This window comes from Condylura cristata, unplaced genomic scaffold (assembly GCF_000260355.1).
Source record: "Condylura cristata isolate star-nosed mole 26May11 unplaced genomic scaffold, ConCri1.0 scaffold00023, whole genome shotgun sequence".
Lineage (NCBI taxonomy): Eukaryota > Metazoa > Chordata > Mammalia > Eulipotyphla > Talpidae > Condylura > Condylura cristata.
Window position 1 is genome coordinate 14,003,745 of NW_004567124.1, and position 23,370 is coordinate 14,027,114.

The window sequence follows — 23,370 nt, forward strand, 5'->3', positions numbered from 1 at the left end:
CATCCCTGAAGTAAATATGCAGCAACACTTACATTCTCCACAAGGGCCCTGAGGAGAAACGTAGAGTTGAATGCCGTTCTCTAACCGAGATTTTAGGCTTCACTTAATGAGGCAGAAAGAGGAATCCAACTGTGAGGTTTTGCACAGCCCTAGAGATGGAAGGAGTTTCTCCCAACTTACCTAAGTTTTTAACGCTTTCTAGGAGAATCTGCCTTGAGGGGAAACGTCAAAGTGACCCCGCTTGAAGCTCGGGAGATCTTCGTCTGAGGGAACCGCTTTGAGTGCAAAGATTTGTTAGTTTTTTAAAAATTCTGTGAACTTAATGTTTATGGTTTTCAGGTTTGGACTAAGCGTTATTTGGGCCATTGTACATAAAATTGAAACTTAGGAAGAGTTTTAAAGTACAAAACCCCCAGCATTTGTGAGGTGTCCTGTTTTTGGGGAGTTTCTTTGCCAACTCCAGCCGGTTTGCTGAGAGAATTAAGTGAGGATTGTGTCCTCTTGGTCTTTTAACATCCAATAGCCCTGATTTGTACATGCTATAACCCTTTTTGCAATCGTCTATGTTTATAGAACGGTTTCATAGGTGAGGAAACAGCCTCAGGGAGAGGGCTTTCCTGGGGTCACGTGTCTACTAGAAGAGCTTATGACTAGATTCCTCTTTCACTGCCCAGCTCATTTGTGTGTGTGTGTGTGTGTGTGTGTGTTTGAGAGAGAGAGAGAGAGAGAATAAGCTGAGGAGAATAAGCAGAAGCACATCTAAAAATAATTAAGAAATACATTCCCTTACATTTGATTTGCTCCTTCCTTTGCGCATTTGCTTTTGAGTTCATTTTTCACCTTGCCAACTTTTTAAGTAAACATGTTATTTTTTATTTATTTTTTAAAGATTTATTTATTTATTCGTACTGAACTGGGGTACAGGCCAGAGATGCAGAGGGTGAGAGGATTCACCAGAGACAGAGTGGGGTACAGAACAGGCAGATCGACAAAGTACACTGCTGAGGGGAGCAGCGGGCGGGTCAGGAGAGGTCTGCCGCGCCATGTGGTCACCTCCGGGGCAGGCGGGAATCGAACTCATGCGGAAGTGGCTTAAGCTTCTTTGTGCTGTGCTTTAAACCCGCTGCGCCACCAGGGAGGGCCCTAAACATGTTATTTTTTTACCAAATATATTTAGAAGCTCCTTCTCCCCTTTAAAAGCAATTTTTTTTTTTTAAATTTTCAACTAACAGATTAGGAAAAAGAAAGCAAAAGAGAGGTACCTGCATAGTCAGAGGAGGGCAGGAGTGTTGCGTTTGCCAGTGCCAGAATTGCCCATTGAATACACAAACCAAACCACCAGTTTTAACAGTTGTTACTATTCTGCTGCCTTTGCTTTATCCAATTATTTCATTGTGTTTTGCTGAACATTTTCAAAGCCCTTGCAGGTTGCATGATGGTTTATACCTAAATATTGCTTGTGTATCAGATTGTATCTCATAAGATTTACATTCTGCGTGACCACATACTATAATCACATTTAAGAAATGTAAGAATAAGCCCTGCTATTTAATGTATGTTTGAAATAAATATTCATATTTTCTTGTTGTCCCCCAAATGTATGTTTTAGTCATTTATTTATTTATTTATTCATTCATTGGAATCCAGGGACCAATCATGAATTACATTTGCTTGTGTTTCTTTTAATTAGTTTATGTCCCTCACTTTACTTTTATGACAAGACCAGCCTAATATCCTTGTAGAATAACCCACATTCTGTAGTTTACTTCTTGTGGGTTTTAAGTGATAACCCATTATTTCCTGTATTCTATAAAGAAAATTAGGCCTGAAGGCTTGAGTAGATCAGGCTTAGTATTTTTGACAAGAATATTTCATAAGTCATGCAGTGTTCTTCACATTATATCAGAAAACAAGTAAAATAAAGTTAGTTTATTAGTAATCCTGAACTTGGTATCTTGAATAAGTTGGTGACAGACTCCATTTAACTGTAACTGTTTTCTTTGCAATTAGCAAATATGTTATAGGATGCTATTTTGGCATTAGTATTTGGTATGTTTATTTGAGGTAATTTGATATCCATATGGTTGGAGACACTTCTCTAGTATCAGAAAGATACTGCCTTCTTTGAAAGTTTTCTTGGGGCTCCTGTAGCCATAGTGAACTATGATAAATAGAAACATTTTGAAGTGGTTTGATATTGAAGAACTACAAATCTTGTCTCTCCATTTCAACCCACTCTTTCCAGATAGGCTCTCTAGTACAGTCCTGCTTCTGTAGCCCCATATTTTACTACAGGTCATTATAATTTTTTAGTGAGGGTGGGGAGGACAAAGGAAAGGAAGAGATAATTACATTTGTTACTCAAGAGAACATTACAACTGCACCAAAATTTCCCCCCCCATATCAATTGGACAGGGGATAGCAATTTTTGTAAGTAGAAAATAAACTTTAGTTTTAGGTAACAGGAAATTAGAGATTATTGATGACTTTTTTTGTTTCAAATTACTTTTTGAAAGATGAGAAGTGTGACATTTGCCAGTTAAATATGTAATTCTGAATAGTTTACCTGCTTCAGAGAACACAAATTTTTGATTTTCTGACTATTGTTTTAAAGACAATTTTTTGTCAGTTATTTACATATCCATATATATACATTTCATGACATAACATAGGTTACATTTTATGGTGTATTTGATGAGTCACTACTCACCCTCCCAACATTATTCCCATGTCATTGACCTGGTCCCTTTCTTCCCTTTACCTGTCTTCCTTTAGCCTGTTCTCTTTGGCAACCACTATATTTTTTCTGCAAGCCAATTATTATTATTATTTTTTAAAGATTTATTTATTTGTGCATACAGAACTGGGGAACAGGCCAGAGGCTCAGGGGCGGCGAGAGGCCTCACCAGAGACAGAGTGGGGTGCAGAACAGTCAGATCTACGAAGTACTGCTGAGGGGAGCAGCGGGCGGGTCAGGAGAGGTCTACCTCGCAGTGTGGATCTCCTCCGGGGCAGGCAGGAATCGAACTCATGAGGAAGTGGCTTTCGCTTCTTAGTGCTGTGCTTTAACCAGCTCGGCTCGCTGTGCCACCAGGGAGGGCCCCCAGTTATCTTTTAAGGACTCTTTTAATTCTCAGTATACCATAACAAATTGTATTGCTATGTAGCATGTAGGTGGAAGGGAAATATTTTTTGTTTACATTTTAAATCGTTTTTTCTAACTATATAATTTAATTCATTTTGTACAATTTACAGGAAAATGAAGGTATAATGTAAAATAACTTGTTAGAGGATTTTCTTTTTAGTTTATCAGAGATTTTTAAAACATAAATCTCTACATATACCTAGAAAAAACTTCAAAAACACATATTTATCATCCCTGAAGTAAATATGCAGCAACACATGTTTTTGGCAAATAAAATAATTGTAGTACATTTTTAAGGCTTTTTTGTGTTTTTACTTTTTTTGTATCTGTACAAGAAATATACACTTTTTTAATTCTCCTCATTGTGGGACCTGTGTGAAGAACATAGTGTTTAGAAGGTAAGATCAGATTTCTCTTCCTAGTTCCTGCAATTTCTTTACTTAGATGTCTGGAAAATACACTTTTGAGTAATTTACAGTTTTGTAACTGAAACTTTCCTTATACAATGAAAGCATCCTCTGAGTACTAATGTGAAACATAGACCATCATCTTTAAGTCATTTGTTTTGCAAGTAAAGGTTGGACCTTAGTGAGTAACACTTGTTCAGTTTTTATATAATGGAACTCTCTTTAGGTTAATTTATGCAGGGTTTCTAAAATTTATTGATGCTTGAGAATGCATTAAATTGAGAAGAGTAACTAATTTTTGTAACAAAAGTTTGAAATCCAAATTATGTGCAGTTGACGTTTGCTTTCCACATGTGAAAATTTATATTTCAGTTCTTCCCAGTACTGTCAACTAAGGAAAATTTCTTGCTGGCCACTAAGCTATATCTAAGAAATATTTCACGGTGGATGCTCAGTCATTTCTAAATATATAAAAAGAATTGTTATAACCAGCCTTTTGGATAAATTTTTAAATACTCATGTAAGTTTTATATTTCTTCTGATACTCGTGGTTCTATTCTCACCCTTTTTATGAATCTCTGCAGATCTGCATCTTCCAAGTTTATGATATTCCTGTGGCACACGTTGTCCAGATTTTTATTTTATATTTTCCAGGTTTTGAAAGTATATATTCTTCAAATGGGCAATATCATATGAATATAACAAACTACTCATCAACTGTCATAATGTAAACGTGGAATGTGTTCATTTTGTAAATACTGAATTGGAGATTTCAGATATTTCCTTAATAGATTTTAGCTTATTACTTCCTTTGGGTCTTTTTTGCACATGCACCATCAAATTTAATATTTGAAGAATTTATTTTTTTAAACTTTCAGTGGCTTATAATTTTGTGAAAGGGAGAACAGCCATCTTCTTGGCTTGATAATTGCCAGATATTTCATCATCAATTTTAGATTTGTAGACAACTACTTTAGAATAATGTTTAATGCAACATTTCTACATCATGTTTCCTTTCAGTCACCTTTGTATACACCGCATTCAACACCTTTTATGAATTATATCAAGTAAATTTTGGAATTAAAGAATGAGGATGTGTCACATGTCCTTTTGGCAGAACAGCATGTCTGTATTCTTGTGAAAATATTGCATGATGTTCTTCCTGATGAATGAGAATATATTTCCTTTTATTTTTTAGGGTATATTGCTCACTCATTGATTGTTGATTGTTAGAAAATTTATGTAGTTTATGTCATCTGAAAATGCGGTCTGAGATTCTCCTTTTTTTTTTTTTTTAAAGATTTATTTATTTATTTATACAGAACTGGGGTACAGGCCAGAGGCTCAGGGGCGGTGAGAGGCTTCACCAGAGACAGAGTGGGGAGCAGAACAGGCAGATTGACGAAGTACACTGCTAAGGGAAGCAGCGGGCGGGCCAGGAGAGGTCTGGCTCGCCATGTGGTCTCCTCCGGGGAAGGCGGCAGGCGGGAATCGAACTCATGCGGAAGTGGCTTCAGATTCTCAGTGCTGCGCTTTAACCCGCTGCGCCACCAGGGAGGGCCTGAGATTCTCCTTTTATGGTCAGTTGCAGTTATCATTAGAGGCTAAAGTGCTTTCTATCTTTTCATCTTCTAATTCATTTAATAATTATGAAACACCTTTGTCATATGTCTTTTCCATTACCAGCAGGGCATTAGAAGTTCTATTTTCTTAATTGTTTTCAATGCAGATGAGAGGATCAGCGTAAGCTACCCTCATGTAAATACTCATGTAAGTTTTTGCCACTTTGACATAAGTTATTTTGAGACGGTAACAGAATCAACAGATAAAGGAAGAGATTTTTAGGCTTTCCCTTATCTTCCTAAAAGCATGGCATAGATTTCTCTTAGTGAAGGTGTTTACTCTTTTACCATGAAAAAGAAGAGTGGCTCTACTCACTGGAGATTGACTTGACATTGCAATGAGTTTGCAAAAGTAAACTTTACTAAATAACTCTTCGTTTTCATGTTTCTATTTATTATTTATTCTTTACTAAAATGGAATATAAGAACCTGAATCTAACTGCTTTTTTTTTTAGTTTTATTTTTCTATGAACTCTCTTGTTGCTTTTTCTTCTTAATCTATATTTTGTTATTCATAAGCCCCCCCCCCCAGCTACTGTACTCTGAAAGGGTAGACTGTAAGTTTTTCCTCCCTGGAATTGGCAACAAAGATATCTCAGTCTTTCTTTTATGAAAATTGATGCAATATTGTATGCAGAATAAAATTGAAAAGATTAATGTAGAGGGTGATACATTAGTGCTGATTTAGTTAACTTTCTAGTCCTTGGAATCATTGCTTTTATTTTTTAAAGCACAGTGGGTATTAGTTGATGAGCACAATGCTAAAATAATACCTCAATGATGGAATTAGCAAAATATTTCAAGATACAGAAGAAGTCAAATTGCTCTAATCCTGTACTGGGGATCTTAGACTTATAATATGATTCCATGGACTCACATAGTTGTAAATTAGAATGAGTTTTATTCTGTTTTAAAATAGTAAGTAAGTTCTCCTAAAATTTAAAAATCCCTAGGAAACAACGAAAGTCACAAAATGCCACTCTTTACATAAACTAAAATTGATCTAGTGGACTCTGATAGACTGTTGAAGGTTACAGGTTAATTTGGACAGTTAGACATGGAGCTTCACCTTGCATCTACTACTAAACTACTATGATAGGATATTTAATCTTTTGTACTACATCTTTAATGAATGTAAGTAATACTTAAAAAGTTATTATTTGAGGTTTTTCTTTTAAATTGTTTTGTTGTTACTCTTTTTTTCTTCCCTACCTTCCAACCTCTACCTCAAGAGATCCTTCATAGTAAAAAGTGGTTGACTGGATTCTTAGGGTCAGGATATATTTAGGCTTTGTGATGAAGTGGGTTAAACCAAAAATTTTTTGTTTTGTTTTTTATTAAAAATATTTTTGCTTTCCTGGTTTTCTACACCATGATGAACTCAATAGGACTTTTGAAATGATACATGTTTTGCTTCTTGATCTGTTGAAATGCAATGCTTTGCACATTATAACTGCCTAATAAATACTTTTTGTTATAATTGTGCTCATCACTTGACTATTCCATATCATTTTAAAATTATTGTCATTCCTTGGATTGTGATATATACAAAATTTTTGAAGTCAGTATAGTTAGCCTTTAAATAAACGCTTTGACTTGTGTTTATCTACTGTAGCAGTTATTGAAGTATATTCTGGGAATCTGAGATACTTACAAGGGTTCTTCAGTCTTTCGCTTACCTCCCATTTTGTGAAGGTGGATATTCCCCCTCACTTCAACAGAATTATATAGTACAATCTGAATGTAGAAGCAAAGGAGAGAATACAATTCTTTTAGTAAGATACACATTAATGATAACTTGCAAAAATGTGAAAATACCACTTCTAAGTTTTTTGTTTTGAAAATATATTTTTCATGGAAATATATGCAGTGGGATGATGATAGTAATTTTAGTATGTGTTTCTAAAATTCCTCTGGTTATGGGTTGATGATGAATTTCATCCTTAGGTATTAATCAACCATATACTTTTATTTTTGTCAGGTTTGGGATTTTTTTCAGCATTGAAGCTGCCTCTCAGTTGATATTTTTTTTTTGTACATAACTAGTAACCAAAGCAAAGATCATTACTCTGAATAAACTTGTTAATTGCTTTTAAGCTTAACTGTAGAATATGCTGTTTGTTCATTTGTGGGTGGGTATTTGCTGTCTTTGTCAAGTCTAAGAAGTAATACCTAGAGTGTTGAGGGGTTTGGAGGTTTTTAGATATATCCTAATCTTTGTCTCCTTTTTCACTTATTCACTCACTCTGCTTTTCCTATGCAAGGTTTAAGAGATTATTTGACTTTCAACTAATCAGGGTTGCTAACTGCTTGTAGAAAGAAACAAAATACAACACTGAAGTGACTATTAAGTTCATTAAGGGGAATACAAGTAATAGATCTCCTACCTTTATTGACTAGAAAAATGCAAGTAAAGTTGGCACTTCATTTTTTATACTACATTGTTAGTGTTTATTTAATAAGTTATAACACCTTTCTAAACTCATTTATTAGAGTTTTTTAGTGATTGTAAAGTATGTTCACAATTATACCGTATTTCATCCTCAAAACAAATATTATTTTGAGATGTTCATTTAGATCCGCAATCCATCAGACAATCCTTTGTCTCAGAAAGTTCATTTCATTAATACTTACTCTGGCTTATCAGATACACTATATTTGTTTTACAGGTTTTGATTTCTTAGTCTTCCTTCACTTTAGCATCAGCCTTTGTGTGTCAGGATTACATATTTTTATCTCTATAGGCTACATAGTTCAGAACTAGCTATGCAGCCTGACAGTATCACCTACCAGTGGATATATTGGCTCTTAAGAGTAATATGCTATTTTGCACTTCATTGTACTAGGAAACCCAGCTCTGCCTGGGTTGATGGAGAGTTTAATAAGTTTAGAATTGATAACACAATGAAAACATTATTTTAGAAAATTGTAGTTTGGTGATTTTATATTGAGTAGATGAAAGCATATAGATCTGGATGCTGAGAAAATGATTATAAAAGTGGATCTTATTAAGTGAAACTATTACTATAAATTTGAGGTTCAAAGGGACTGATCAAGTATTTACCAGTGAAAAGGCATGAGTGGTTGTGGGAATTGATTATAAGATTGGACAGCTGATTAGACATTACAAGTAAAAGAAGGAGACATTGAAAAAAAAAACTGCAAGGATTCAAGTCAGAAGGATGAGTTTCATTAGTAGAAAAAGATGTGAAGAGGTAGAAGAAATTTTCGTAAACTGAGGTAAGATTCACATATTTTAACTATTTGGTGTATTCACAGTGTTTTCCAATCATCAGCACTAGTTAATCCCATAATATTTTTAGCTCCTCAAAAGGAAGTTTTCCCATTAAGCAGTTTCTCACATTTCCTCTTTCCCTTAGCCTTTGGAAACCACCCATCAAGTTTTTGTCTCTGGATTCTCCTATCTAGACATTTGACATAAAAGGAATTATACATTGTGTATGCTTTACATAGCATGGTACTGTCAAAATTCTGATACATGTTATAAAACATGTATCAGTACTTAATTTTTAAAAATTTGTTGAACAATACTGCATTTGTGATATATCATCACATGGTATATCATTACTTTTGTCAGTTGATAAACATTTTGGCTATTATGACTAAGTCTGTAGAACTAATTTTTGAGGAATAGTTTAAGGATCCAAATAGCAATTTCCAACAGTGAAACAGATCAAGACACGTTGAGAAATCAGGGTTACAGATTATTAATTGTTGATTTTTTAATAAAGATTTATTTATTTATTCGTACAGAACTGGGATACAGGCCAGAGATGCGGAGGGTGAAAGGCTTCACCAGAGACAGAGTGGGGCGCAGAACAGGCAGATCAACGAAGTACACTGCTGAGGGGAGCAGCGGGCGGGTCAGGAGAGGAGTGGATCTCCTCCCGGGCAGGTGGGAATCGAACTCATGCTCGAACTCATGCGGAAGTGGCTTTAGCTTCTCAGTGCTGTGCTTTAACCCGCTGCGCCACCAGGGAGGGCCTAATTGTTGATTTTATAGGTTACTGCCAAGAACTGAAAGCTAGCATTATTGGATCTGCCTCTTAGGGAACACTTTGTTTAGGACTGAGTTCCAAATTTTGTGGAAAACCTGAATTTACACTACTTAAGGAGGAAAAGAATATAAAGTCTCTGAAGACCTGAAGAGGAAGAGGCAAGTAGAGAACCAGACTATTGGTGTACAGAAAATTACAAGGAAGAATTTTTTGAGAAATTGGGTTAAACAGATGTAGGATAGGGAAAATGAAAAGAAGTGGGTAAATTTGATTTGGCAGTGGTGAGGGGGGAGTTACTGAGATCCTCAGATGGCTATCTTAAGCAGGATACTGTGTGATAGAAAAGGCAGTAGCTTCCCTGCTGCTTAGCTCAGTTGTGACTGATGAAGTGGGTGATGATAACTAGAGCACATCCTTGATCTATAGGGTGTTTTGATCTTGATCAGCAGGGTATTTTACTTGGATGAAGAGGAGGGTGGTACTTACAGCCTGTTGTGAAAAGGGCTCTTTTTATATAATTTTAATGACTGCTGATTTAGATTGATTTGTAGATCTAAGATATCAGTCTACTGAAGCGCGGGCTTCAGTCCTTACATACTTATTAATACTACGTATACTGTAATTCTAAAAAGTTGACTTACCCCCAAATTTGCTATTTGAATTATTTTCTCTGAATCAGTATCTGACATAGATCTTGGTATCACAAGGAGTTTTGAGTTAAACCTTCAAAATAGCTTTATTAAATGAATTTATATTGCTTTTTATAAGTTACCAACTATTTGTCTTTATATTGCTTTTTATAAATTACCAACTATTTGTTCATTTTGAAAGCACTCAAGTGTCAACACAACTGATTCATTAATTACAACATATTTGGAAGTTTCTAGAAAATATTTTGATGTGTATTGATTACCAAAATATTTTGTTCATAAATCCAAAATGAAGTTTCATCATTTAACATTCTAAGCTAAACTGTTTTGTTTTTAGCCGAAATAAAACGAAATCCACATTTTCTTTCTGTCCAAGGCAATTATTTATATACTTTTACTAATTGGATATGTTTACAATAGAATTGGAAGAATCCTTAGGAATCATGAAAGCGATCATTTTCAAAAACATGAATTTTCATTGGTGATTTGTCATAACAAGAGTTCATGTCATTTCTTGACATTTTAACTGCTAATTGTTTTATTCTTATATTGAGGTGAAATCTCCCTGTAATTTCGTTTTTAATTGGAGGTAAGTTGTATGTGACTGAAATCTGTGGCCTTTGAACTTGTGGGCAAGGTATTTAGCATTACAATTTAATTTCCACAGTATTGTCATAGAGTTTGTAGAGGGTTAAGCAACATGATTATACATTTTTATTAATATTATCTAATGGTTATTATAAATAATAACAACTTTTAATAATTTATGATAATTTGTAATAATATAGAATGAATTAAGTAGTTGTGCTTTAGTTCAACACTAGGAATGAAATTCTCTAATTTATTCATAAAAAGTAAATATTACTAAAATTGTTAATTTTATTATTGCCTTTTGAGCCACAAAACCAAATTACCCTCTTTCCTTCTTACTCATCAAAAACTTTAAATTTTATCGGTGAACAGCTTTTATTTTTATACCCTTGCCCCATAGTTTCATGTTTTCTAGATTCAATATCTTTATTCCTTTGACCTACACAAAGCTCGTTTTAAATTCCTCATGGTGGAAATCCCTTATAGTGGACACATGCTGGTTTTTTCATTTCATTTTTTAAAATTTATTTATGCATACAGAACTGGGGTACAGGCTAGAGATGCAGGGGTGGTGAAAGGATTCATCCAAGTCAAGAGTGGGAAGTAGAACGGGCAGATTGACGAATTACAATCTTGAGGGGAGCAGCGGGAGAGAGAGGAGAGGTCTGCAGTGCCATGTGGATCACCTCCTGGGTGGGGATCGAACTCGCACGTAAGCTATGACCAGCTTTAACCACTGTGCCACCAGGGAGGGTGGGACATTACTAGTTTGATGCCCAACATCAGTTCACCCTTACTTTGGTGACAGATGTGTTCATTTTTCTTTGAAGAACTGTACTTTCCTTCAGTTTTCATCTTATATAAATTTATTGGATCTCTACCTGTGGTGGAAGGGGAACATTTGGTAGTATTAAACCTATTACATCATTCCTTAGCATAGTGCTTATGACTTTAGCCAACTCATTTATCTCCAATCTGAGCTGGTCCTCTTATTATTGTTCTGGATTTGACACAAGAAGGTGTTAAATTGGAGCTACTACAGTCATTCCCAGTGAGAGGCCCTTTCTGAGGATAGAATTACCAGAGAGGAAGTGAAGCCATGGGATGGATAAAAACAGGGTTCACATGAAATTTTTGGAATTGCACATGTACTTTTTCTATAAATGAACCAATAAATTCCTTTTTACATAAGCTGGTTTGAATTGGGTTTTCTGTTAGCCAATAATGGAAAGAGCTATAGTGCTCTCAATTTAAGGGGAGCTCAATTAGGACACAATTAAAGACTACCATATCTTTGATTTTTAAACATAAATTCTATTATTTTGACTTGTGTTACAAATTTGATCATAAACTTTTGTTTAAAATTTGCATATGCCTTACTTAGGATGAATACAGAACTTAACCAAGTCTTCAAGTTGCTTCATTGTTTGATTCTTGTGTTACCTCCTAACATATACCCACCCCCTTGCTGCTTTTTTTCCAGTTCTATTGGTTTCTTTTCAATTCCTTAGATTTGTTGATCTTGCCAATGCTGTTCCTTTTGCTTGGACTATTTGCTCTTCTTTGCCTTGTTAATGCCAACCATTCTTCATACAACCATCATGACTTTCTTAGAGAAGGCAGTTTTGATTATGCGAGCTAGACCTACTTTCCTTAACCTGTGAGTTTTAAAATTCTGGGTCCTTCATAGCATTTGTCATTTTACATCTCTGCTTGAGTGTGTTTCTAAACTGTAAGCTTCATAAGTATAAGACTTGTGTGCTAATTTTTGGCTATCACTGTATTCTTGCCTGGGATAATAGGATAATTTCCAGCACATAATACATCCTTCATAAATACACTTTTTAGGTAAAAGCTCTGATTCATTGAATCTCTAATAACCAAAACTGATAAGTAGTATTATCTTCAATTTATGTTTTTATAAAATTTTGGGGAGACAAATACATTTATTTTATGCTAGATTTTGCCATTCTAAATTGAATTCTGTTGAGACTCAGTTTTTTATTGAACATGTGTTATACAGGTTACTCATCTACAAATTTAACACTTGCTGTAGACTTAGCCAAAACATTACTATAAATACTGTACTTTGTTAAGACATAGAAAGCAGTAGAATGCCCTTTTTATCCCTCAGTCATAATCCTATCGTTTTCAATTATTAATTTTATTTATAGCATCACATGATAAGCTCTAATGAGCAAGATTGGGGATAGGATAGGAGAAGATATAAAGATTCATACTGTTTTAATTCATATATTTCTGTATACTTGAATTATTCGCAGTGAACATGTTTTATTTTTTAAAAAAACAAATAAATGAAAACATCTTTTTCTTAAGGGATAGTGTTTGTTATTTCCATGGTAGAAAATTTTTAGCATGATGTGGTACTTTTTTTCCCCTTTAAATTCCAAAACTTATCAACTCAGCCTTTTGAGAACTTAATTACTAAAAATGGATCTACCATATGATCCAGTGATTCTGCTCCTAGGAATCTTCCTCAAGGAGATGAAACATTAATTTAAAAGCACTCCTATGTTTGTTAGAACAATATTTACAATAGCTAAGATATGGGAATGACTTAAATGTCTCAAAACAGATTAATGGATCAAGATGCACTATATATACACAGTGGAGTATTATTCAGCCATCAAAAACCCTCATGTCATTCACAGCATCATGGATGGAGCTACACTGGATTATACTCATTGAAATAAGTCAGAAGGAAAATAAGAAATGGCTTGCACCCATAGGAGGAGCATAGGGAAACTGAACAAAAGGTCGAAAAGAAAAGACAAAACTTGCAGGGAGAACAGATCAGAGGCATATAAGCAAGGGAAGAACACAAGGGACTATGGTCATATAGGTGATGTGGTAGTGGGAGATTTTTGGGAACGACACCTGATGGGAGAAATCAAATGTTATATAAAATGCACAATAATGTAAGGACATTACATAAAAAATTAAAAAAATAAACTTCTGAGAATTTGTCCCAAGGAAATGTACAAGTATGCTCAAAGTTTTGAACATTATTTCTGTGGTTCTTCCAATACCTTATCAAGAACTTCTGCTGTAGTATTCTTGATTTTTATTACTGTCGCTACCATATCCATTTTTTTTTGTGATAATCTTATTAAATTGCATTAAATTGCTTTTGTTATATATTTTGTGATAATTTATCATAGTCCTATTAAATAGCTTCTTGGGATCTTTTTCACATCCTATGCAGCATTGAAGATTGCATCTTATATTAGAAAAATGAGTAAATATGTTGTTGTTTTTTTAAGATTTATTTATTTATTTATACAGAACTGGGGTACAGGCCAGAGATGTGGAGGGTGATAGGATTCACCAGGGACAGAGCGGGGAGCAGAACAGGCAGATGGTGAAGTACACTACTGAGGGGAGCAGCAGGGGGGTCAGGAGAGGTCTGCCACGCCATGTGGTCGCCTCCGGGACAGGCAGGAATCGAACTCATGCGGAAGTGGCTTTAGCTTCTTAATGCTGTGCTTTAACTCGCTGCGCCACTGGGGAGGGCCCATAAATATGTTATTTTTAATAGTCTTCAGTATTTTTATTGTCTTTAGATAACCCAGATGAGCTTCCTAACTTAGAGAATTATTTGATCTATAGGAGAGAGGTAAAAGTCTTTTTTGTTTCTTATCTCAGGTTAAATGCCTGGGACCTGCAGCTTAAAAGGGAAAGACAAATTAATGGGAGAACACATATACACTTAAAAAAAAAAGATTTATTTATGCATACAGAACTAGGGTATGGGGCCAGAGAAGCAGGGGCGGTGAGAGGAGTTACCAGAGACAGAGTGGGAAGCAGAAGGCAGACTGATGAAGTAAACTGCGGAGGGGAGCAGCGGTTGAGACAGGAGAGGTCTGTTGTACCATGTGAGTGATCTAACTGGCACTGAAACGGCTGTGGCTAGCGTCCAGTGATGCATCTTAACCTGCTGTACCACCAGGGAGGGCCAAATATACACATTTTATTTAATATTAGTATTAAAATTTATGTCCATGGAGGTGTAGGGGAAAAAAAAATGAAGTCTTCAAGAGGTGATTAGATACAGACTTACGAAAGGGTGTTAAATTTGTGAAGTGGTAATACAAGTGAAAGGGAGTTTGGATCTTTATAAATGTAAATTGAGGAAAGTTAAGTGTATGGAGGAAAGTAGTGGAAGATAAGGGTTATTTTATTAAGGTTTGTGTAGATCCATCTTGGTGCTGATTTTGGCTCCAATAATAATGGTAGTTTTTCTCCTTGGTACTGGACAGGAAGGAAGATCTTCATAACAGGGTTCTTTCTGGGTTTTCTGTTTGTAATTGTCTTGAACACAAATCCTATGTCATAGTGGCATATTTTCTGATCCCTTTCAGACTTTGAGGAACCACTCTGGATTTCTCCTAACTTTAGATAATTAGTAATTCTTCGATTACCTATCTCAGAATGAATTTTTCTCCTTTTATGTTAGGAAGTAAACAGGAGAAACTGGCTTTTATTTCTTTAGTATTGATTTTGCATATAAGTAGGGCACTCCTTCAGGTTCAGCACTTTCCTCCTTCTAGTTTTGATCTCTTTTGTTGGACATTTGTTTCAAGACTGATTCCAACTCTTTCTCCTTGCCCTTTTTTTCCTTTATTTTTTTGCCTGCTCATTTTCCCCCCAAATGAACATAACCTCAAGATTTTATTGTTTTCATAATAAAAAAATGGAAGCTTAGAACTGTATTACTTCGCCCTTTCTCCTCTTACCTCCTCCCACTTCAAAATTGTGTCTCTAACACAATTGTGTTTCTAACAGCCAACTTTCTCTTAGATCTGCAGTGGGCTCAGTTCATTCAAGTCTTAGCACAATCTTTGTAGTTTTAGTCATTCTCAGAAAGTTGGCTTAATCTGTCTTTTAAGTCCCCAGAACTACAGATGTATTAGATAACAGATTTCTGAAGGCAAGAACTATGACTTACTCATCTTTTTAATCCCTAGAATTGAGCACATTACAATGAGTAGTTTTTATTTTTTAAGATTTATTTATGCATGTAGAACTGGAGTACAGGCCAGAGGTGTAGGGCAATGAGAGGATTCACCAGAGACAGAGTGGGGAGCAGAACAGGCAGATCGACTAAGTACACTACTGAGGGGAGCAGGAGATGGGTCAGGAGATGTCTGCATGCCATGTGGGTCACCTCCAGAGTGGGGATTGAACTCATGCTGAAGTGGCGTTAGCTTTTTAGTGCTGTGTTTTGACATGCTGAGCCACCAGGGAGGGTCCTGTTTTGTTTTAAAGACTTATTTATTTATCCATACAGAACTAGGGTACAGAACAGAGGTGCAGGAGCAGTGAGAGGATTCACCAGAGATACAGTGGGGAGCAGAACAGGCAGATTGATGAAGTACACTGCTGAGAAGAGCAGCAGGCTAGACAGGAGAGGTCTATTGCACCATGTGGGTCACTTCCTTGGCTGGGGATTTAACTTGTGCTGGGACAGCTGCTAACCATTGTGCCACCAGGGAGGGCCCCTACAATGAGCAATTTTTAATTATGGTGAACTATATCTAATTTTCTTTGCCTTTTAAGTTGGTTGATAAAAGAATAGAACAATATAATTTAAATTTGTATTTTCTTACCAAAGTCATTTCAAAATTTGATTTTAAGTGTGAAAAATAGGTAACAGTTAAAAGGGTAATTCCACTTAGTCTTTAACATTCAAACTTACTAAAATTGTATGTGAGGTGATCACGCATTTTTTTTTTTTTTAAAGATTTATTTATTTATTCATACAGAACTGGGGTACAGGCCAGAGGCTCAGGGACGGTGAGAGGCTTCACCAGAGACAGAGTGGGGAGCAGAACAGGCAGATTGACGAAGTACACTGCTGAGGGGAGCAGCGGGCGGGTCAGGAGAGGTCTGGCTCGCCATGTGGTCTCCTCCGGGGCAGGCGGCAGGCGGGAATCGAACTCATGCGGAAGTGGCTTCAGATTCTCAGTGCTGTGCTTTAACCCGCTGCGCCACCAGGGAGGGCCTGATCACGCATTTTTACAAGAGGATACTTTATTTTTTTCTTACTTATTTTTACATCCTTCATTTTTTACATTTTTTCATCTCAATTGTAATCCCTGTGGATTTCCCACCACCAGTTCACCTGTGTGCCTTTTCCCATAGTTCCATGCATTTTTCTCACCCCAATTTTGATCCCATTCCCCTTTCCACCCTATAATGGCTCTGGTTTATAGTTGTTCCTTGTTTTTACTTTATTACAATTGCTGACCCCACCTGCCCACCCCTCTCCCCCAATCCCCAACCCTTCCACTCCTGCTATGAGTAAAACCATCTAGTATTTTTCTTTTTCTTTCTGGCTTATTTCATTAAGCACAATCCCTTCCAGCTCCATCCATGTTGCTGCAAAAGGCATGGGTTTATCTTTTTGATTGCTGAGTAATATTCCATTGTGTATATGTACCACATCTTTTTAATTCAGTCATCTACTTTCGGGCATTTGGGTTGATTCCACATATTCCTTATTGTAAATAGAGCAGCAATAAATGTGGAGTGCTGGTGTCCTTTTGGAGCCATGTTTTTGTGTCCTCTGGGTAGATTTCTAAGAGTAGAATTGCTAGGTCATATGGAAGCTCCATTTTTAGCAATTTTAGAAATCTCCAAACAGCTTTCCATAGTGGTTGTACCAATTTGCATTCCCACCAGAAGTGTAGGAGCATTGTTTTTCTCCAGATCCTCACCAACATTTGTTGTTGCTAGTTTTTTTTTTTATTGTTATTGGTAAGATTTATTTATTTACTCATACAGAACTGGGGTACAGGCTAGAGATACAGAGGGTGAGAGGATTCACCAGGGACAGAGTGGGGAGCAGAACAGGCAGATTGACAAAGTACACTGTTAAGGGGAGCAGCGGGCTGGTCAGGAGGGAGAGGTCTGCTGCGCCATGTGGATTTCCTCTGGGACAGGCGGGATCGAACTCATGCTGAAGTGGCTTAAGCTTCTTAGTGCTGTGCTTTATGTTGTTGCTAGTTTTTTTAAGATGTGCCCTTCTCACTGGTGTGAAATGGTATCTCATTGTGGTTTTAATTTGCATTTTCCTTAACTAATGATGCTGAACATTTTTTCATATGCCTGTTGTCTGTCTGCATTTCCTCTTTGGAGAAGTGTCTTTTTAGCCCTTCTGCCCGTTTTTTACCAGGTTCACTTTATTTTTGTCGAGTTTCATCAGCTTTTTGTATATCTTGTCATCAGTCCTTTGTCATTAGTATTGTGTGCAGATATTTTCTCCCAATCAGTGGGGTGTCTCTTTGTTTTGTGTAGTATCTCTTTTGCTGTACAGAAGATCTTTAACTTGGTGTAGAGTCAGCTGTATATCCCAAAACGATACTTTTAAAGTTTATTTGTAATTTAATTTTCCAGATTTCTTCAAGTTGGCAAATGTTTAATACATTCACAGTTTACTTAATTGGGTTCATTTAGGAAAGGAACAATTATGTACTGTGTGTTTTATTTTATCAAATGTATCAAACTTAAAAATTGAGCTTTTTATAAGAAGAAAGATTAAATATGTGCACAATTAGTGTAATGAAACCCATTCTAATAACTAGATGTCTTTATTTTATAGGAAGGAAAATTGAGGTATAACTGCTGCCTCGTCTGGCGTCATATGGTGAGTGAGTTTGGAGATCAAAATTAGATCCAAGAATTTTTGGATCCCAAATTTCATGTTTCAATATTTGGCAATACTTAAGTGACTCATAAAATTGATTGATATCATGTGTCAGTACTTAGGTGACAATTTAAAGAAAGTCAACTCTGCAACTTGATGGGCCACAACCCTTTTCAGCCAAAAAGTAAGTGTTGTTGCCATGATACTAGTATATGTGGCTTTTGTACTGATAATTTCTTCAGGAGAAGGGAAGTGAGGTGATATGCACATTTTCTTAAAGACAAAAAATATTAAAATTGTTAAAATAACAAATTTTCCATAAAAAGAAATAATACAAATTAACAAAATGAATAAAGTAGAAATGGGAATTTTTCCTCTGCCATTTGTTAGTTTGATAGACATAGTCATATTTCTTCTATACATATACAAAAAATAAATTATTTTTAAGAGTTCATAAAGCTATTGTGTGTTTTTGAAATAATTATTCTCAACAGGACCTGGATATACTGACAATGGTAGTACCCTATTGAAAATATTAATTTGCTAATACTGTGTTAGCAAAGCACCACAAACTGTGTGATTTAAGCAAAGGAAAATTATTATTTTTTTTTGGTGATTCTGAATGCTGAAAGTCTAAGATCATAGTGGTGGCAGGACTCCTCATTAGGGCCAAAAGAGGAGGATCTGCTCCAGTCCTTTCCCTTTGACTTCTCTATGGCTATCTGCCCACTTTATCTTCAGATGGTTTTCCCATCTTGCAAGTGTCTGTGTCCTTATTCCTATAAGGACAGCAGTCATACTGGAATGTCACTCACTCTATTAAACCTCATTTTAGCTTAGTTACTTCTTTAATGACCCTGTCTCCAAATACAGTCATTTGGAGGTACTAGCAGTGAGGGAAACACAGATTAGCCCATAACTTAAACTAACTGGAAATGAGTGGTACCTTTATTATCTGCATATAGTGAGTTTGCCTATTTTTTAAAAATTACCTGATTTGCCTGAGTTCCTAGTTCATAGATTACTATATACTATGTGTCTTTTACTCTTTGCCTAATGTGTAAGATATACTCTTAACAAGTTCAGTTTGACCTTGGATATATAATATTTTTAATCACTTGACTTGAACTTTAATTGGTAAAACAGTATAATTTATAAGAAAAAAGGATCAGTTCATAATGTTCATGACATTAGGGAAAATGAGAGCATGTTGTTTTTTGGTAGGTTCAACTACTAAAATTTTAAATATTGAAGCAAAATGGTTATCATATACTTTTATGAGGATTTTTTTTTTTAATAAAACAATGGCACCTAATCTGTTAAGGTATTTTTTTGTGTGTGTGCTATCCTTAAACCTTTGTTTTAATTTGTATATTTTAAGGCTTTTTAATACCAAAAGGAGATGTGGCATTACTTTTAACATAAGAAATTTACCTTCAGATATGACTATTTCAGTGACGATTTAAAGGTATTATCGTCTAATTTTTCTGGAAAAAAAAAATAAAGATGATACTGTTTGACTCCAATCCTGGAGGCTTTTTTTCTTTAGTAGAGTCTCCACCTACTCCTAAACCCTTCTGTATATCTAGTTAAGTACCACTTGTGTGTATCGCCATTGCTGTTTAGTGTAGGCCCTCAGTATTTCTCTTCCTTCACCTATTCTTTTCTTTCAAGTCTCAATTTAAAGCATCTGTTTACACAGTTTAAAATGTCAAGCAACCTGAAAATGCTTTAAATGATTTAGCCGCAATTTTTAAAAAAATATATATGTTTTATTAACAATTAGTTTTCACCATTTTCCAAGTGTTTTATCTTGCTAGATGAGGATTTTTTGCTCTTTTACAGCTATCGCTTCACTTTAAGTAGTCCCTAATATGATTATTACAATTTTTGGTTAAGTCCATATTTGATGTTTTCATTATGATGACCATAATAAATATTTTTCATTAATGCATAGTAATATGCTTTTATATAGCATATTAAAATAGCAATATTAGAATAGCAATAGAGGGACACACTGCCTTTTATTCATTTTTTTCTTGTTTTTCCCAACAATAATACTTTTTATGTTTGTTTACTAACTTTTTAAAGATTTATTTATTTGTACATACAGAACTGGGGTACAGGCCAGAGGCTTGGGGCGGCGAGAGGCCCCACCAGAGACAGAGTGGGGAGCAGAACAGGCAGATCGATGAAGCACACTGCTGAGGGGAGCAGCGGGCAGGTCAGGAGAGGTCTGCCGCGCCATGTGGTCACCTCCGGGGCAGGCAGGAATCGAACTCATGCAGAAGTGGCTTTAGCTTCTTAGTGCTGTGCTTTAACCCGCTGTGCCACCAGAGAGGGCCTGTTTACTAACTTTTATTAAAATCCATAGTCAAATCTTCCCATGTCCTTCAGTAGACTCTCAATTCAGTTTTCTACACAGTGAAACGTGAGGTAATCTAAATCTATATCATTTTTTAAAATCACTTTTTATTTAGTGTCTCAAAGACATCCCTCCTAAAATTCTGTTTTCTGATCTATTTTGGATTGGTTGTTCTCTAGGCCTATTGAACTTCTATTGTTCCAGAACTGTTTTGTGATACATGCTTTGTATCATGTCTTTCTTTTCCTTGATTAAGTCTAGTATTTTGATAGATGTTTTAGAAGCATCCCAAGAAAACACATATGTGGAAGGTAGCTCTATGTGATGAATCCGACCTTTGTACTTATGCTTGATGCAGTATTTGACTGGGTTTAGAATTCTAGATTAATAATTTGGTAAGAATTTTAAAAACATTTATTCTGCTGTCTTCTAGCATCTGTTCTTATTTTGATCTTTTATTTAAGACCTGTTTCTTCCTGCCTCCTTGCCTCTCCCTCCACCCCCATCCCTTCCTGATCTGAGATATTCTCTTAAATTCTGTTGTTCTAAAATTTCATAGTGTTTGGTGTAACTTTTTTTTTTTTATCATACCTTGACAGCTATACTGGGGCCTTTAAAATATTTAAAATTATATATTGAACTGTGAATATACCTAAATACTGTCATTTCAACTCTTAATCTTTGTTGAAGTGTTACTTTGCATTTTTTGGCACACATTTTTTAAATAAAATTGTACAGATTAATCATACTAAGTAAATTTTGAGGCTACATCTTTACCTTTGTGTGTATATAAGCATGCTCATCTTAACCTACTCACCAACATTCTAGTGCATTTCCACTACCAGGTTGTCATTCTATATTTTTTCCACTCCTCTGGTTCTCACCTCATTGCCCCATCCCCCTCTTGGGTGGGGGCTGTGGGGACAATGACTGCTTTTCACTGAGTCTAAGAGTTACTACTTTTGTTGTGATTTGCTAACTTGTTTATTTTGTATACTTATATTCCAAAGACAAAAAAACCAGCCAGTAATTATGTTTCACAATTTGTGACTTCTGTCACTTAGCATAATCACTGCAAGTTCCTTCCATGTTGTCACAAAAGGCAAGCTTTTATCTTTCTAAAGATAGCTTGGTAATGATATCATTTGGTATGTATAACACACTTTCTTTAGACAGTCATCCATTAATAGGCATTGGCTTTGGCTGTTTCCATGTCTTAACTATTCTGAATAATGTTGCTGCCAATGTAGGGGTACATACATTTCTTTGAATTAGTGTTTTCATATTCTTTGGAAAAATACCTGGGAAAAGTATTGGTGGATCACATGGTTATTACTATTTTTAGGTTTTAAGAAATCTCCATACTATTTTCTGTGGTGATTATACCAATATGTTCCCAGCAGCAGTGAACAAGAGTTTCTTTTTTTACTACACCCATGCCATCTTGTATTATTTTGATGTAGACCATTCTCACATGTATGAGATGATATAATAAAATAGTTCTGGTTTGCAATTCCAAGTGAAGTTGAACATTTTTTCATGTGCCTGTTAGCCATCTGTATATCATCTTTGGAAAAAAGTCTGTTTAAATTCTCTTTTTTGTGTGTATTTTAAGTCCTTGTCAGACATACGATAAGAAAATATCTTCTCCCACTTGCTTTTCTATGTTTTTTATGGTTTCAAGTCTTAATGATAAGTTATACCATTTTTAAAGTTAATTTCTATGTATTGCATTAAGTAGTGATCTAGTTTCTTTTCTTGTGCATAACTGTCTACTTTGCCCAGCACTTTTTGTTGGAGGACTTTTTCCTTTTTCTACTCTATGGTTATGATTCTTTTGTTGTAGACTGACTGCTTGTGCATGTGTTCACTTACTTCTGGACTTTGAGTTTGTTCAATTGGTCTATGTCAGATTTTGTTTTAGTACTATTCTGTTTTGATAAGTAATATTTTATAGTATAAATTGATACTTGCACTATAAGATTTAAGTTAATATTTCCATTTACTTTTTTTCTCCTCAGGATTGCTTGATTAATTGGGGTCTTTTGTGGTTCCATACAAATTTTAGATTTGTTCTATTTTCTTGAAAAGCCATTGGTATTTGATAGGGATTGCATTGAAGCTAAACTGTTATAGATAGTATGGCTGTTTAAAAATGTTTATTCTTTTTAATCCATGGAAATAGACTATCTTTGCATTTTCTTGTGTCATCTGTTTCTTTCAGCAGTGTCTCACAGGTCAGTGTATAGGTCTTTCCCCTTTTGTTAACATTTGCTTTCAGGTGCTTTCTCTTTTTTGATGTGATTGTGTATTTTATTAATTTTTCTTTCTTCTGATTGCTTACATACAGAAAGGCATTCAATTTTTTTACGTTGATTTTATGCCCTACCATTTTACTATATTCACTTTTTCTATTTTTATTGGTAGAATCTAGGATTTTCACTTTTTAATATTTTGGTGGAGTCTTTAGGATTTTCTATATTTTCTTTTCCAATTTGGATTCCTTTTATTTTCTTTCTCTTTCCTAATTGTTCTGGCTAGGACTTCCAAAACTATTTTGGGACACTAGTGACGAAAATGGATATCTTTGTTGTTTTCCTGAGCTTAGGGGAAAACTTTCATCATTGAGTATGATGTTTGCTGTAGGTATGTCATAAAGGCTTTTATTATGTTAAAGTGTATTTATTTTATTACCATTTATTGAGGGTTTTTTAATTATAAATGGGTGTTGAATCTCACCAAATGCTTTAAGTGTTTATTAAATGATCATTTAAAAAAAATATTGTATTCTTTTTTTTTTTTTAAAGATTTTATTTATTTGTGCATACAGAACTGGGGTACAGGCCAGAGGCTCAGGGGCGATGAGAGGCTTCACCAGAGACAGAGTGGGGAGCAGAACAGG

The 23,370-nt window shown here is 35.3% G+C and overlaps 1 protein-coding gene across 4 annotated transcripts in view; it reads left to right on the forward strand.

Moving 5' to 3' along the window:
• Positions 1–23,370, forward strand: part of ZNF280D (zinc finger protein 280D) — a 107,144-nt gene that overhangs the window by 913 nt on the left and 82,861 nt on the right. For 2 of the 4 annotated variants that reach the window (XM_012728754.1, XM_012728755.1), the window contains exons 1-2: positions 18,068–18,103; positions 18,219–18,287. The exons of 1 other annotated variant lie outside the window; for it this stretch is intronic. In XM_012728754.1, coding sequence (XP_012584208.1) covers positions 18,260–18,287 — 28 coding nt within the window. In that variant the 5' untranslated portion in view covers positions 18,068–18,103; positions 18,219–18,259. Of the gene's footprint in view, positions 1–18,058; positions 18,104–18,218; positions 18,288–23,370 lie in introns of those variants that run through there. One more of the 4 variants, XM_012728752.1, reaches the window with a different exon arrangement.